The following is a 15,926-nucleotide window of genomic DNA, read 5'->3' on the forward strand; positions in this document are numbered from 1 at the left end:
GGCTTCTCAGAGCCAAGGCCTCTTAAAGGACCCCCGCGCTGCCCCGGGCCGAGGGCCCAGGTCCACCGCGCGCCTAGCTAGGGCTCAGGCCGCTCTCGGGTCAGGCGCAGGCGCGCCCAGCCCCGCGGCCCACCCCCTCCCCCCCCATTGCGCCCTCACGCCTCCGCCCTGGGAGCCGCCATCTTGCCACTTCCCTTCGCCCGGCCGTCCACGGGCGTCAATAGCGACTTTCAGCACAAAACAAAGATGGCGGTTGAGGCCTCTGGTGAATGCCCGGATGAGGATGCCTCAAACGAGCTCGGCCCCGCCCCCCCTGGGAACATTCCCCCGGGTCGTTTAAGGAACACACGCCCGAGGAGTTGCCTTTAACTAGCAGTGGGGACAGGGCAGAGGCTGCTGGGGACGGCCGACGGGAAACGTTAGAGCTGCAGCTCGGGCCGAAGAGTGCACATGTTTCCGCTCCCCACACCCAGGGGCCGCGGGAGAAGCGGCCCAAGACACGCCGCGGGGGGAGTCGGAGGCGGGGCGAGTGGGCGGTGACGCAGCCGGCTCCCAGGCTCGCCCGCCCCGCCCCCGAGCGCCGGCGCCACCGCCCGCGCTCTAACGAAAGGAGACGCGCCGCGCGCCCGGGCCCGCTCCCCGTCCCCCGCCCCGCCGGCTGCAGGGCGGGCGGCCAGGCCGGCGGTACCCGAGCCGAGCGGGCGGGCGCGGGAGAGCTCCGTGTCGCCCCGCGTCACCTCGCGTCACCCCGCGTCACCCCGCTCCGCCTGCTTCCCAGAGCCCGGCGCCCCGCCCCGCGCGCAGGCGCAGGGCCGCTTCTCGGGTCCGCCCTTTCCCGAGATTTGAATTTTCCCCAGCCGAGATAGAGAGGCAAATACCCGGATGGTGATCGCTGGCCTTTTCGCGCCAATACTGTAAGTTCTCGTAGCAACCTTAAGAGGTGGGTACCGGCATCGCCCCCATGTGCCAAATCTTGCAGGAGGCCGGCGGGTGGCTGCACGGTCATCTGCACTGGCAGAGACTCAGGCTGTAGTGCAGGGGCCCTGAGCTGGTGTCTGTGAGCTTGAGGCAACCACAGAGGATTTTTCCACTTTCTCTCAGCTTTATTTCATTTTTATTTTCCCCAACCCCGAGTTGAAATTTGGCGTTTCCCGCAACTACGAATATAGGCCACAGAGCACACACAGAGTGTTAGCCTGGTGGCTTTGTCACCAATGGAAGTGACACCATTTCAGATCACTTAGCTTTTGTTGTAGTCATCTTGAAATGAACTCAAGTACAAGACCTGCCCGTACGTCCTGTCATTTAACTTACCAGTAAAGAAGCACATATATTACCATATCACACATTTTCCAAAATATTTTCATACCATCTCTCGACCCGTTAAGTTTATGGTGTAACTCTGTTTCTATGTATTTGGAAGCATTTGTTTGGGAAAGGCCACAGAGACCTGTGGTGGCCAGAGGACAAGAGCCCTGGCCTGTATATGGGTGTGCCGCCAATTGCCCTACATGACCTTGGGTATTCACCTCCCCTCTATGGCCCCGAGTCCCTCCCCGTAAAATAAGGAAGGTGAGCTGCTGGTTTCCAAAGACCTTGACTGAATTCAGCAGTTCTCTCCCTGGAGTTCAGGAGTCACTGGAGTTGTTCGAGGCTTCTTGGGTATCCTGGTGTCCCAGAGTGACCTCACCTGCAAGGGATGTCCCACATTACAGCCCTCAAGCTGGCACCCCCTTATCTGCAGAAAGGCAGCAAGGGTGGTCGGGACAGTCAGGGACACAACAAGCAGTGGTCATAAATGCCACAGGGAAGAAGCCAGCACTGTGACAGGTGACAGTGGCTCCTGCATAAATGCATATAGCCGCGGGAAGCAGGGGAGAGTGAGGAACATGTGTTAACCCCTTAGCCAGGATATCGTCCTGCTTTGCAGAACTTCTCCAAAAGACTCCACAACTGTGGGCCAGTGCCTTTGGCCTTTGTGTGCCAGGTGCTGGGGGAATCTGTAAAGAACTTTGAGGGTCATGTCACAAGGGTCATGGCAGGAGCCATGGTGTATGGAGGAGCTAGGCCATAAAGTACCCAGCCTGGTCTCCTTGGTGGACTTGGGAAATTGGTTGGATGACATGTCACTTTCAGCTTGCACAAGGGCTCGGGTGGACTCTGCCCAGCAGCCAGAGAGAGGAGTCACTCTCCACGCCCTTCCTGGACCTTCTCTATCAAGCTGACAGTGTTTTGCTCCTGTCCCCGCCTCTTACCCGTGCTTGCTGGCAGACGGGAGGGTCAGGCTAGCGCAGGTCCCAAAGGCCTGGCACTTCATGCCACAGAGCCGGGCCCCGGATAGGTGCAGGTGAGCTGTCCCGGCTGGAGTCAGCAGCTGAGTGGGGAAGCCGCTGCAAGAGAATGGCAGCCGAGTGGAAAGTGTCAGCAGACGTGAGGCAGGAGGGAAGGCGGCCTGCAGAATCTCACTCTGGGCAGGACAGACCGGGCCTAGGGAGCTTTCAGGACTCCAGCGGGAGGGCACTTGGACGTGTGGCCGAGAGACTGGGACGTGATCACGCGTGGAGTAGAGAGCCAGCCACCAAAAGGTGTTAAGCGGGACTGGCACGATCCACTCCGGGGGCGCTCTTGCGGAATGTGCTGGGGGCGGGGGGGGAGGGGGGCTGTCGTGCACAGACCACATTAGCAGTGGGCAGCCTGGGAACGGGAGCCCCAGGACAGACCTAGCCCCCTGGACCCAGAGGCTCTTAGGGAAAGAGCTGGGGCGGGCGTGGACCGCAAGCTGAGGCGGAGGCTCACGCTCAGTGAGGAGCTGTAGAGTCAGTATGAGGGCTCTGGTTCACTGGGGGAAATGCTGGGCCCCATGGTCCTCCTTAACAACGGACCCCTGAGGCAGGACGGGAGCAGGAAAGGCCAGCAGCACCGTCCCCAGAAAATAGAGGTGGCTGCCCAGGGCCACGTGAAAAGCGAAATGGTAATGTGCCAGTGAAAGCATAGGAAGGACAGAGACATGTGGGCTTTGTGCTTGCGTGGCCGTGAATTGAAATTGAGCCGGTATTCACAGAGCTTGGGAAGGAGAGCGGGGAGTCAGACCCTGCCCTGCCCTTTCAGGGCCTGCTTGTTGCAGGGGGAAATGGAGCTGTGCCTCAAAAACAAAAGGTGCTAAGTGGTCTCCACCTGTAAGAATTTAGTCCGCACGAGGACTGCTCCTGGAGGTACTGGAGGCATCGCCATTCTACACGTGTGCAAACGGGGGCCCAGACCGGTGAAGGCCCAAGGTCACACAATTAGCAGGTGTGGGGAGCCGGAGTTTGAACACAGGCAGTCCCTCTCTTCCCCACCGGCCTGCCGTTTTGGCTTTGAGTCATTTTCAGAGCGCGGAACCTTTTCTCTGTTCCATGGCAACATGCTTCTAGGCTACTGGGCCAAGTCACAGCGCAGCTGGCCCCAGAGCAGTTGACAGTCATGATAACTGCATGTTCTTTTTAAACTGTCTGCTTCTCCAACTGCAGGAAATGGAAGCTTTATTGTGGGCCAAGGGAAGCAGGGGATTTGGGATGGTGTGGCGCTTCGGGGCAGGGCAGGAAGGCCCACCCGGCAGATGCCCTTCCTCCTCCCGCTGTCCTCTCCCCCCCTTCCTTCCCCTCCTCCTGCCCCCTCCCCTCCTCCTCCTCTCGCACCGCCCCATCCCTTGCCTTGGATCCTGGAACTTGGACCACAGGGAATGGTGTCAAACTGGGTATTTGGTGAAAAGGGCTTGGGGCCAGCTGGAAACTTCAACATTTATGACACCACTGAGGCAGGGAAGCCCATTCTGAGTTGTAGCAACAGTCCTAGGAAAGGTTGAAGTGTGTAAATGCAGCGGCTCTAAGGGAAGTAGGGCGGTGAGCCGGGTGTTACGGTACACAGATGAAGGACTGAAGGACAGAGCGCCTGGGTGTCAGGAGAGAAAGGCACGAAACCTCTAGGGGAGATCTAGATGATTCTAGAAGCCATGATTCTGGAAGCCATGAGTAAGAAGGTGAACATGCTGTGGGTAGCGCTTCACTTTTATTTCTGGTTGGTTTTCTTTCTTTCATTTTTTAAGTTTTTAAGTTTTTTTTATTTTTTGAGAGAGCAGGTGAGCAGAGGAGGGGCAGCGAGAGAGAGAGAGAGAGAGAGAGAGAGGGAGAGGGAGAGGGAGAGGGAATCCAAGCAGGCTCCGCACCGTCAGCACGGACTTGGGGCTCGAAGTCAGGAACAGCGAGATCATGACCTGAGCCGGGGTCGGTGGCTTAACCCACTGAGCCCCCCAGGCGCCCCCTGGATGGTTTTCTTTCTAACCACCCTCTTTTTGTAACCACAGAGGAAAAAGGCAGAACGCCCTTCCACTTCTGCTCCCCAGTCGGCGGAGCCACGGCTGGCCCAGCGAGGGGGGCCGGGGCGCGTTGCTTGGCGGAAGCCGAGTGTGTGAGTTCCGACCTGCCGGTCACGCCTGCGGTTCCCATGCAGCCCGAGTCCACGCGGGCGCTGTGCCACGTGGCTGTGGCCAGCTGCTTCTGCCTGGCCGTCGTCTACGCGGGGGTTTTCGACGGCGTCTCCATTCAAGTGGGCTACGAACACTACGCTGAAGCCCCGGTCGCCGGCCTCCCCGTCTTCCTGGCCATGCCCTTCAACTCACTCGTTAACGTGGCCTACGTGCTCCTGGGGGTGTACTGGCTGCGGAGGAAGGCGGTTCCCTTGGGGCACCCCGTGCACGCGCGGAGGGCTCGCTACCTGAAGGACGTGTTCGCCGCCATGGCCCTGGTGTACGGCCCGGTGCAGTGGCTGCGGGTCGCCACGCAGACGCACCGCGCCGCCGTGCTGGACCAGTGGCTCACGTTGCCCATCTTCGCGTGGCCCGCGGCCTGGTGCCTCTCCCTGGACAGGGGCTGGAGGCCCGGCCTGTTCCTGGCCATCGAGGGCCTCTCCCTCGGCAGTTACGGCCTCGCCTGGCTGCACCCCTGCGGCTTTGAGGCCGCGCTGGCCGCACACATCGCGGCGGCCGTGGGCCGGGCCCTGCACGCTCACGGGCGCCACGGCGGCGCCTCCTCGGGAAGGCACTTGGCGCTGGGCGTGCTGTCCTGCGCGGGCTTCGTGGGCCTCAAGCTGTGTGACCACCAGCTCGCTCGGTGGCGTCTCTTCCAGCGGCTCACGGGCCACTTCTGGTCCAAAGTGTGTGATGTGCTCCAGTTCCACTGCGCCTTCTTGTTTCTGACCGGTTTAAACACCGGCCGGAGACTTCCTCCGGGTGGGAAGGCGCGTTAAAGCGCGGAGAGAAGCCGCTTCCAGCCACCGATCGCCGCCGTGTCGCCGGTGTGACAGATGCGAGGGCTCCGCGGAGGGCCGTCCCTTCCTCCGAAGCCACGGGCTTCGGTACTTAGGGGTGAGATGTTATGCTGTGTGCCACTTACTTTCAAAGAGAGAGAGCAGATAGCTAAGTGCAGGGGGTTCAGGGCCTCATCGTCCTGCTCTTGTAACTCTTCTGTACTTTGAAATGCTTTCCAAATAAAACGTGGGGGTAAAACGAGCCCGAGAAATCCATCACTCTCGTGGCGGCAGGGGAACGTTTGTCTGCAGTGGCTTCGCGGTTCAGGTCACGTCCGTGGGCTGCTGACGGGGAGACTGAGTCACAAACCCATGCTGAGCAGGCCGATGTGGCATCGGTGACGGCCGTGCTGACAGCAGGTCACACGGAAGGAGCCACGTCACCGCAGACCCTTCACGGAACAAGACAGGGCCGTCCGGATGAAGAAACACAGGTGTCAAAAGTTGAATTCTCAACGCAACGTTGCCCTCAGAGCCAGGGTGTGGCTCAGATGTCCTCCGCAGCAGTGGTTACTGAAGTGTCACGTGTCTGTTTCCATGGAGAGACCCAGAGCAGGGCATGAGCCAGCCCCACACCCCTGCCGTCCCAGGCCCTCAGGAACCACGGTCTCCTGATGGCGTGTCAGGCAGGGCCCCGGGGTGGGCATCTTGAAACCGACCCCCCCCCCCCCCCCCGTGCTTCTCGTGCAGACAACAGTGTCCGAAGCAGCGAGCCCAGGGGTGACACTGTGGCCGAAGAGAAGCTGAGGGTTTCTGCTCTCTTCGGACCCTTGAAGGCCATGCTGTTCGTGTCCCTTCTTCCGCTTGTTAACGTGCTCTTTTTTTTCCATTTTTTTGATGTGCTCTTTAGACGCCTGTTTTATACCCCGCTGAGAGGCGTTCAGTCCGTAGAAACAGAGGTGAAGACAGCGTTCGAGAGGACACTGTGTTCCTTCCAAACGGCCTCTCGGGACGGGCTGCCTACACGCACCCACTCCGTGTCCCCCCAGGCCCCTCTTCCTGGAGCCTGCGGGTTGCCATGTGGACCATTGCTGTGGAAACCGGGTCCCCGTACTGGATGTTCTGTCCCAGCTGGGCACCCCACGAGCAGGCAGTGGGTCCTGACCAGGCCACCGCCCGAAGAACCCCACAGGTGGGGGCCCACGCGCGTTGCCTCTGCTTGGGCAGCGGCCAGCTGAGCTCTGCCCCTCCCGCAAGGCCTGGGCGGATGGTGTGGCCCGGCCCGGGGTCTGGGGCCCAGAGGCGGGACGCGCCAGTGCGTGAGGAACAGGCTGGCATCTGCTTGGGGAAACAGCTTTGTTCCGTGGCAGTGTGTTAAAGGCTCCGGATGCCTTAGAAGGGGAACAGCGCTCTGGGGGTCGCCAGGACGGCCACCCTTCCCTCAGGCCAGAGGGAGGAAGGACCGGGAGATGTGTGTCCTGCGTCCTGTGTCCCGTCCTGCGGGGGGGCCCGGTGAGAGGTGAGGGTGGGTGGGCGGAGGGAGAGGGGACCAGGGTCTCATGTGGGGTGGGTTGCTCTCGGCAGCTGTTTCTGTCACCAACGGGGCGGGTCCCCTGAGAAGTGTCGGGGTTCTGCATAGCTGTGTTCATCCCACACCTTTGAGCGGTAACTTTTCATTTTGTTCCATTTCATTTTTACCAATACTTATTTAATAAGTAAGCCTGAGAACCTTCTGGTTTTCATTCCACTCCTGTGTCAGGCTGGGTCCCCACAGGAAACAGGTGGCAGGCTCAGATTAGGGTGATTCAGGACAGTTTCATGGAGAACTGTGCACGCCGCTGGGGGGCCCGGGGGGCCCTGGCGTGGGGGGGGGGCTGCACCCAAGGGGACACGGGAGGGTGTGGGGACCTCCAGAAACCTGAACCCCCCTATCCTGCTGGTCTCTGTCCAAGGTTATCTGATAAAACGCAGCAGCACAAATGATGTTTCAGTTGCAGCCTGTCCCAAATACCACATGCTTGTAGTAAGAAAATTGTTTCATTATTTATCCCAAATTCACATTTAACTGGGTATCTTGTCTTTTTATTTGCTAAGTCAGCTGATCCAAGCAAAGCCAGAGGGTGGGAAACTTCTGTTCCTCAGCCCAACCCCTGGGTTGGGGCCCCTGGAGGAAGAAAGCAGGTGGCTGTGCCCCCCCCCCCCGCCCTCCCCCTGCCCCTGCCCACTGAGCTCTGCCGCCCTTCCCTCTTCTCCTTGGCCCTGTTGGCAGTGTGGCGTCCCTCTGCCCGCTGAGAAGCTGGTGGTCACTAGAGGGGCCCTCTCCCTGCTTTGGGCCTAAACGGTTCAGAGGTCCCAAAGCTGGGAGGGATCTCGGAAACCGTCTGCCCCAACTCCCTCACTTCACAGAAACTGAAAGTCTACAGGTCCAACTTGGCTGACGGTTGCATCAGAAATGCAGGCATCCCACCTCCGTGCCCAAAGTCCCACCCACGGCGCTGCTCTGCCTGTCCCCGGAAAGGGCGACGGTGGGGTTTCAGCCTGGTCTCCTCCTTGCTTTCCTGTACCACAGCCTGGGAATCCGAGCCCCCCCCCCCCCACCACCACCACCCCCGCCCCGGTGAAAATAGCTGTATTGGCTTTGCTGCCCGTGGATGGGATACAGGCTCGTGGGGGTGGGGGACGGACCACGAGTCAATGGAGAGGACTGGCGGGATTCTGGGGGCCCTGCCACCGGACACGCAGGCGTGTGCAGTTGCGTGACAGGTGCAGACACTGCCCGAGGGCCCCTTGCGCTTTAGTGACATTGTGCCCATGGCTGTGGCTAATCGTGGGCTTCTTCACCCTGTCCTCATCTGGTGCCCTGACTCCTTCCCAGCTCTCGTTGCCGGCAAGGGTCCTCCGCTTCCACGCCCTGGAACGAGCCGCCTTTATCTGGGTCCGTCTCAGGAGTGTCATCGAAGGGCATGTGGGTTTGACAACCCTGGGCTGCTTTTCCACCTGACGCTCGTGATTCACGTTTCTACCAGCGACATGGAGGCCACCCCCGGCCGCCCCGCACCAGAGAGGTGTGAGCACACGTTTTCACTTTGTGCCAATCTGATGGTGGCAAATCGAGATCTCATCGCGACTTTAATTCCTGCCACCCCCTCCGTACACTGGCACACACGCGCACATGCACGTATGCAACGAGTGCTCAGGGGCTCGTCTGTTGCAAGTTTAGATTTGTCTGTCAGTTGCTTGTTGATATCCTTCCCTCGGTCTGCAACTGTATTTTCTTAATTTGTAGGAGCTCTTTTTTATATTACAGACATTAATCACTCGTCTGTCATACAGAGACAGAGTGTGAGCAGGGGAGGGGCAGAGAGAGAGCGAGACCCAGAATCCGAAGCAGGCTCCAGGCTCTGAGCCGTCAGCACAGAGCCTGACGCGGGCCTTGAACTCACAAACCGTGAGATCGTGACCTGAGCCGAAGTCGGACGCTCACCCGACTGAGCCACCCAGGCGCCCCATGCAGCTGTCTTTTCTTAATTTGTAGGAGCCCTTTTTTATAGTATAGATCTTAACCATTCATCTGTCATACAGATGGTAAATATGTTTTCTTTATCTATCGTTTGTCTTTTGACTTTGTGGATATTTTAAAGTAACACGGTTGAAGATTTACGGAGTCCTGTATGTCTAGATGTCTGTCTTTTTCTACATAGTTTTTGGGTTTCGGGTCTCGCTGAAAACATTTTTCTGGGTGCAGAGATTATACTTGTCAAGCCTTAACATCTCCTATGGCTGCTTCAGATGTCTTTCATTATAAAATTTTAATTATTCAAAGATTATTCAAAACAGGGGTACCTGGCTGGCTCAGTCGGTGGAGCCTGCGACTCTTTATCTAGGGGTCGGGAGTTCGAGCCCCACGTTGGGTGTTAAAGATTTAAAAAAGTAGTAAAAACCATAATTGTAAAAACAGAATCTACGTTGAGAAATAAGACAGAGCGGCTGTTATTGTCAACATGACAGTTTGCCAAGCCAGAGTTAGCCGGCGCTCTGGGACAACAGCTCCCTCTCACCTGGGAAGATCTCGGTAAGGTGAAATTTTTTAAAAATTATTTTATTCAGTTAACACACAGTGCAATATTGGTCTCAGGAGTGGAGTTCAATGATTCATCACTTGCATACGAGACCCAGTGCTCATCACAAGTGCCCCCCTTAATGCCCATCACCCATCTAGCCCGTCCCCCACCCACCTCCCTCCGCCAACAGTTTATGTCCTCCGCTGAGCCCCCAGATACCCATGTGATTAGGGAGCAACTCTTCCCCTTCTGAGTGGAGGCTTGTATCCCGGGTCCTTTCCGTGGTCGCCGTGCCCGTCGCCAAGACGAGCGCTGCGTGCGCTGGGCCTGCGGCTCGCCGATCTCCGGGGCCTGGTCCCTGGGGGTCTGGCGAGCCGCCCAAGCCCGCTTGCTGCCTGCAGCCTGGGCCCCGGGAGCATGGCAGGTGCTTCCCACCGTGGTCTTGTTTTTCTAGTCTTTTTTCCATTTCCTGCCCTTCGCTTTGATCTTTGCCCTCTGTGTCTCTTCAGAATCGCTGACTTCTGGTTCTACTTCTGCCTCTTCTTTCGCGGCCCTGCCTCACTTCCACGGGGGCCTCTGCCGGGCTGTACGCGCTGCCGCCATCTTGCCGGCTCAGGGCCCTGCCGTTGAAAGACGGGAAACCCGACGGATTGCATTGGAGCCCCGTCCCTGCCTTCCCGCCCCAGAGGAACGCACCGTGCGGAGACGGGGACGCCCTTGCCCCACAGGCTCTCACACCTTTCCCGCGGGCGAGAAGCCCTAGTGCGCGCGTTGTGACTTTCCGTAACCGTGCCACACGGTCCAGACCTTGTACGTGCGCCCTTCACGAGGGTGTCTGCCCGTGCGCCCCTGCACCTGTGAACCCACAGCCATTTCAGCAACCTCCTCCCTGAGCCATTCGGCAACTTGTAGCCAGGTGCAGGGGCGCACGGGGTACCGGATACCATCGGAGGACTTCCCAGCCACGGACCTAACACGGTCTTGAAAGGGAAAGAGACGGGGCGCCTGGGTGGCTCGGTTGGTTGAGTGTCTGACTGCAGCTCGGGGTCATGATCTCCCGGCTCAGCCCGTGAGTTCGAGCCCCGTGTCAGGCTCTGTGCTGACAGCTCGGAGCCTGGAACCTGCTTCGGATTCTGTCTCTGCCCCTCCCCTGCTTACGCTCACTCTGTGTCTCTTGAGCATAAGTAAACATTAAAAAAGAAAGAAAGGGAAGGGGAGGCAGACACCTGCTCCCACATCGATGAACCTCGGACACACGGCTGAGTGAAAGAGGCCAGACACGAAGGGACAGATGCCGGAGGATTCCACTCCTACGGGCTGCCCAGAGCAGTCGGATTCAGAGAGACAGGAAGCAGGGTGGGTGCGGGGCGGGGCTGGGGGAGGGGGAGGGGGAGCTGGCGTCCACCGGGGCCGGACTTTCACTTTGGGACGGTTGCACAGAATATGAATGTTCTTTATGCCACAGAGCCGAACACTTACAAATGGTTCAAATGATACATTTTATTTCTGCACTTAACCACATTAGGAAACACTCGGTGTCGACCTTTGCCTTTCACCAGCGGGGTGTGCTCTGGGAGTTCTGTCTCCTGCCGAGGGGAGGGTGCAGGTGAGCAGCTCCGCGGGGGTCCGTGGGGAGGGGGCCCGGCTCCCCACAGCTGGCTCGCCTTGGAGACGGGAAACCCAGATGCTAACAGTTCTTGAGGGCTTACTGTCTAGGAAAGTGAGTTTAGAGAAGTTGAATGACCTTCAAGTTCAAGGAGGTAGGAAGTAGTCAAGGTGGGGTTTGCCCCGGGGGCTTTAGACTTCCCTCCCTTGGCTGTTGGCTGTTACTTTCTTGTTTGTGACTGAAGCCCTCACCACCGTGACTTGGGATCCAAATCTCATTTTGAAAATACACTTTTATTTTTTTAATTTTTTAAGTGTTTATTTTTCAAATGCTTATTTGTTGCTTTTTGAGAGACAGAGCGCGAGCGGGGCAGGGGCAGAGAGAGAGGGAGACACAGAATCCGAAGCAGGCTTGGGGCTCCGAGCTGTCAGCACAGAGCCCGACGGGGGGGGGGGGGGGGGGCGAACCCAAGAACTGTGAGGTCATGACTTCCCGCGAAGTCAGAGACTCAACCGACTGAGCCTCCCAGGTGCCCTGAAAATACACTTTTAAACTGAGATCTACGTCACATCCCATGCCATTCATTCTTTTCATGGGTACAAATCACTGGTGTTTTGGTATATGCTCAGGGTCGTGCAACCATCACCCCTGTCTCATTGCAGAACGTTTCCATCATCCCGAAAAGAGCCCCTGGACCCACGAGCAGTCGCTCGTCGGCCCCTCTCCTCCCGCCCCCCACCCGGCCACTGACACCCACTCGTCTGCCTCCATGGATTGCGTGTTGTGGACGTGTCCTAGCAATGGAATCACTCAGTGTGTGTCTTCTGTGTGCGGCTCCTTTCGGTCGGCGTGTTTCCCGGGTTCATCCATTTTGTGGGGTGTCTCTCTTCCTTGTAAGGGCCCCAGAGTATTCCGTCGTGCGCGCGCACAACCGTCCCTTATCCGTTCGTCCTGCCGCTTCCACCTTTTGGTCCCTGTGGGTTACGCCATGGCGTGCACGGATGTTTTCCTTTCTCCTGGGAGCACAGCTGGGGTGGCAGGACCGGACCATACGCTAATTCCACGTGTGATTGTCAAAGCCGCCACACCGTTTCCCACGGGGCAGCCCGTTTCGCACGCCCACCGGCCAGGCAGAAGGGTCCAATTTCTCCAGAGCCCCGCCGACTTTTGTTATTGATTTTTGATCGTGATTGATTTTCACGTGGCGGGATGCGTGGTGGGCCAGGTGCGGACAAGGCAGGCCCGACAGATGTCACCTCTGAGGGGACTTCAGATGGGGGCGCGGTGAGAGATTGTCATGGCATATCAAAACCACAACATGCAGGCATGCGCTGCTTACTAGAGGCACACCTAACACATGACTGCAGAAGATTAGGTGCGAAAGGATGAGGAAGACGATAGCGTTGGTCACCTGCTAGCCCAGGGAACTGGAGAGCTGTGGGACAGAGTCGACTCTGGCACAAAACAACACTTTAGGAATAATGTTAAAATAGTTTCAAAATACATGAAGCCACAATCGACAGAACTCCAGGGAGAAATAGACCAATCTAACATTGTGGAGGTTTCTGTGGGCTTCCCTGGAAGGTATCGGAGGCAAACAGAAAACAGTCTGTGACGCTGCAGAAAATGTGAACCAGCCTGTGACTTGGGGTGCTCTGAGAGGCTGCTGTCCCCCCATGTCTGTGAGCGGCCTCCGAAGCCAATGAGAGCAGTGTAGCCACAAAGCGTTCTTGGAGCCCAGCACAATCAGGTCAGGAGGAGTAGCACGCACACACACACACAATCGTCATACGTTGCAAAGTTTTCAAGATCATGAGGAGAATTTAAAAATACTTAGAACTACATTAATAAAAGTAAAGTTTTTCCGCTGAGCCAAAGCATATTAACTGTGCGACCTGACCTTTCCCTGCGTGGACAGCGGAGGCTCCGTGAAACCAACCCCCAAGGGTAAACACCCTTGTGGCCTCTATCCCTACACATTGCTTTTGCGTGTTTGACAACTTCGCCTAAATGGAAGCATATGACCTGTGACATTTGTGCACATAACAGGACATCTATTCCTTTCTAGAAGTGAGTGGCGTCCCAGAATACTGACACAGGGAAACTAGAGGGACCCTGTGAGAAACTGCTTTTTTTTTCCCCCTGCTTTTCCTGCTTCTGTTCAAGAGCTGATGCTTTCTTTGGAGTCTTCGAGCACAGCAGGTGACATCTAAGGAGTCACGGGCGGGGTTGTCACAAAGGCTTTCCAAGCCCACGGACTCGTCAAGACCCCTGGCACCAGGGCGCCGGTGACTTCTCGAGGACACGTCGACCCTCGCCCTTGTTCCTGAATTACGGAGAAGACGTGCATCGGGCCGCTGTCCTCAGTAACAAGGCCAGGCCCCAGGCAAAGATGAGACGCCTCCCCCTCTCCTTTCTGGGCGTCCCCGATGCTCCGTCTGTGTGTACATTCTCTCTCAATCCACCCCGCTCTCATTTCCTCTGCCTCGCATTTCATTTCTATCCCGTGCAAAACCAACGACCGCCTGGGCTGCTCCCGCGGGACCCCCTCTGAGTCCACGGGCCCAGCCAGTCTGCATCAGTGCAGATTCACCAGTTTTGTCGATCTGCTCATTTTGCTAATGGGCATTCGGTTGCTTTGCAGCTGCTACAGTCACCCACACGTCTTTGTAGGGACAGACGCATTCATGTGTTTTTGGTAGAACCTAGCAGTGGAATTGCTTAGGGTAGGTGAAGTTCAAGTCCGTAAGAACTTCTTTCATAAGGTATCCACCGTGGCCGTCCCAGCTCACAGCCCACCCCGGGTCCATATCCTCACTGACACTTGGTATGACCAGTCCCTCTAGCGTCAGGCATTCGTCGGTATGTGTGAACTGTCTTCTGGTTTTCTCTTGCACTTCCCCTTGACTCAGGAGGTGGACCTTCTCTTCCTCTCGGTCCGCCAGAATGGGCAGAGCCAGAGACAAGGGCGGCAGACAGACCGGGAGAAGAGGGGTTTCGGGAAGGAGAGGGCAGGAAGGCCGGGGGAGGGGCAGAGCCCAGCTGGGAGAAGCACTGCCCCCCCCCCCCTCCCCAGGGGCCAGGCTCCGGGCTCCTCACTCTCTCCCGGGCTCTGGGCGGGGCCCCTTGTGCCTTTGCTCCAGGCTTCCTGGCTCCAGACAGAGGGGCCCCGATGCCCCCCGTGGGCCAGGGCAGGGGCCTCGGGGTTTTAAGGCACACTCCCGCAGCGGGATGGCTAGGGAGGCGAGGAAACGGACATTGCCAACATGGGCCCCAGAATAAAGAGAACAGCCGGGCGGAGAAGAAAATGGGGAGAGACGTCAGTCTCAGACCTTTCAGAAGCAGGTAGTTCTGGTGTGTGAAAGAAAAGAAAGAAAAGCTTCCAAATGTGTTTTATGAAAGCGGAAGGACCTCTCCTCCCAGGAGAACATTAGCGCCACAGATGCCCCGTCGGTGGGTTGGTGGCAAGAGTCCGGGCTGATGAATGGACGCAACTGGTCTCCAGACGTGACAAACACAACGACGAGGAAGACTGCAGATGACTATCACTGAGAAATAGTAACGCACATTTTGAAAATAAAAATATTGCTGATATAATTTCCAAAGCAGATTAAGAAGTGAATATCCTTTGCAGTACAGTCACGAATGAGACGGGTCTGGTTTGGGCTCCCCTGGGGCCCCTGATCTAATAGAGGACACAAATTTATTTATTTTTTATTTTAGAGAGAGAGAGAGAGAGGGCACAAGCAGGAGACAAGGACAGAGGGAAAGAGACAGAATCCCAAGCAGGCTTCACGCTGGGTGTGGACCTGGGGCTCGATCTCATGACCCTGGGATCACGACCCAAGCTGAAATCAAGAGTCAGCCACTCCACTGACTGAGCCACCCAGGTTCCCCGAGGAGAGGGATTTAATAAAAAAATAATTTACCCCCCCACACAAATATATAGTCAGAAAGTGTGACATTTGTATTGGGGGTGGGGGTATAGGGACTATTTCCGGGCACAAGAAATAGCACTCGGCCTGCTCTGCACCTGTGTTTTAATAGACAAATTCTAGCCGTGACCTTGAGCAGGTCAGCTAACCTCTCTGAACCTTCCCCCTTTCACCTATACAATAGAAATGATAACTGCTGCTTCACTGTATTGAACTGTGCCCATATAATTTATCATCTATAGAACGACGATTTCAAGAGTAATGGGGGGGGGCATGGGGGTGGCTCAGTCAGTTAAGCGTCTGACTCTTCGTTTCGGATCAGGTCACGATCTCACGGTTTGTGGGATCGAGCCCTGCGTCGGGCTCTGCACTGACAGCGAGGAGGCTGCTTGGAATTCTCTCTCTCCCTCTCTCTCTGCTTCTCTCCCGCTCATGCTGTCTCTCAAAATAAGTACATAAACATTAAAAAAGAATAATAAAAGGGTACTGTTGCAAGAAAAAAAGGAGAGAGAGAAAGGAAGGAAGGAAGGAAGGAAGGAAGAATCAAGTGAAGTTCATGTCAAGAGTGCACAGATGATTCAATTAGGAATTATGTTACTATAATTAGTAATATGAATGTATCAGAGGGCAAAAACATGACATCAGTAGATGTCTAAGAGATATTTGAAGCAATTCCACTTCTGGGCGTAAACTCAAATGAATCCCAAGTCGGGACTGGAACAGATATTTGTACCCCAAGCAACCAATAATGAATGAATAAACAAAATGTCATATGGATAAACAAAATGTGACAAGAGACATACAATGAAACGTTCTTCAGCCTTAAAAAGGAACAAAATTCTATGTTTTTAAGATTTTATTTTCTGGGGGGTGGGAGGGAGGGGAAAGTGGGTGACGGGCATCGAGGAGGGCACCTGTTGGGATGAGCACTGGGTGTTGCATGGAAACCAATTTGACAATACATTTCATATTTAAATAAAAAAGATTTTATTTTCAAGTAATGTCTACACCCAGCGTGGGGCTCAACCTCACAATCTCGAG

The 15,926-nt window shown here is 56.5% G+C and overlaps 1 protein-coding gene across 3 annotated transcripts; it reads left to right on the forward strand.

The window, feature by feature from the left end:
• Nucleotides 1–9: 9 nt before the first annotated feature.
• On the forward strand, nt 10–5,546 carry TMEM187 (transmembrane protein 187). 3 transcript variants are annotated; one of them, XM_045473208.1, is made up of 2 exons: nt 10–940; nt 4,343–5,546. In XM_045473208.1, exon 2 carries the CDS (start codon nt 4,483–4,485, stop codon nt 5,281–5,283), a length of 801 nt encoding a protein of 266 aa, XP_045329164.1. In that variant the 5' UTR covers nt 10–940; nt 4,343–4,482; the 3' UTR covers nt 5,284–5,546. The 3 variants fall into 3 exon arrangements, with proteins under 3 accessions (XP_045329164.1, XP_045329165.1, XP_045329166.1); XM_045473209.1 differs by having other exon boundaries at nt 10–914; XM_045473210.1 differs by lacking the exon at nt 10–940 and adding an exon at nt 949–2,347.
• The last annotated feature ends 10,380 nt before the right edge of the window (nt 5,547–15,926 follow it).

The sequence above is a fragment of the Leopardus geoffroyi genome, chromosome X (genome assembly GCF_018350155.1).
Source record: "Leopardus geoffroyi isolate Oge1 chromosome X, O.geoffroyi_Oge1_pat1.0, whole genome shotgun sequence".
Taxonomy (NCBI): Eukaryota; Metazoa; Chordata; class Mammalia; order Carnivora; family Felidae; genus Leopardus; species Leopardus geoffroyi.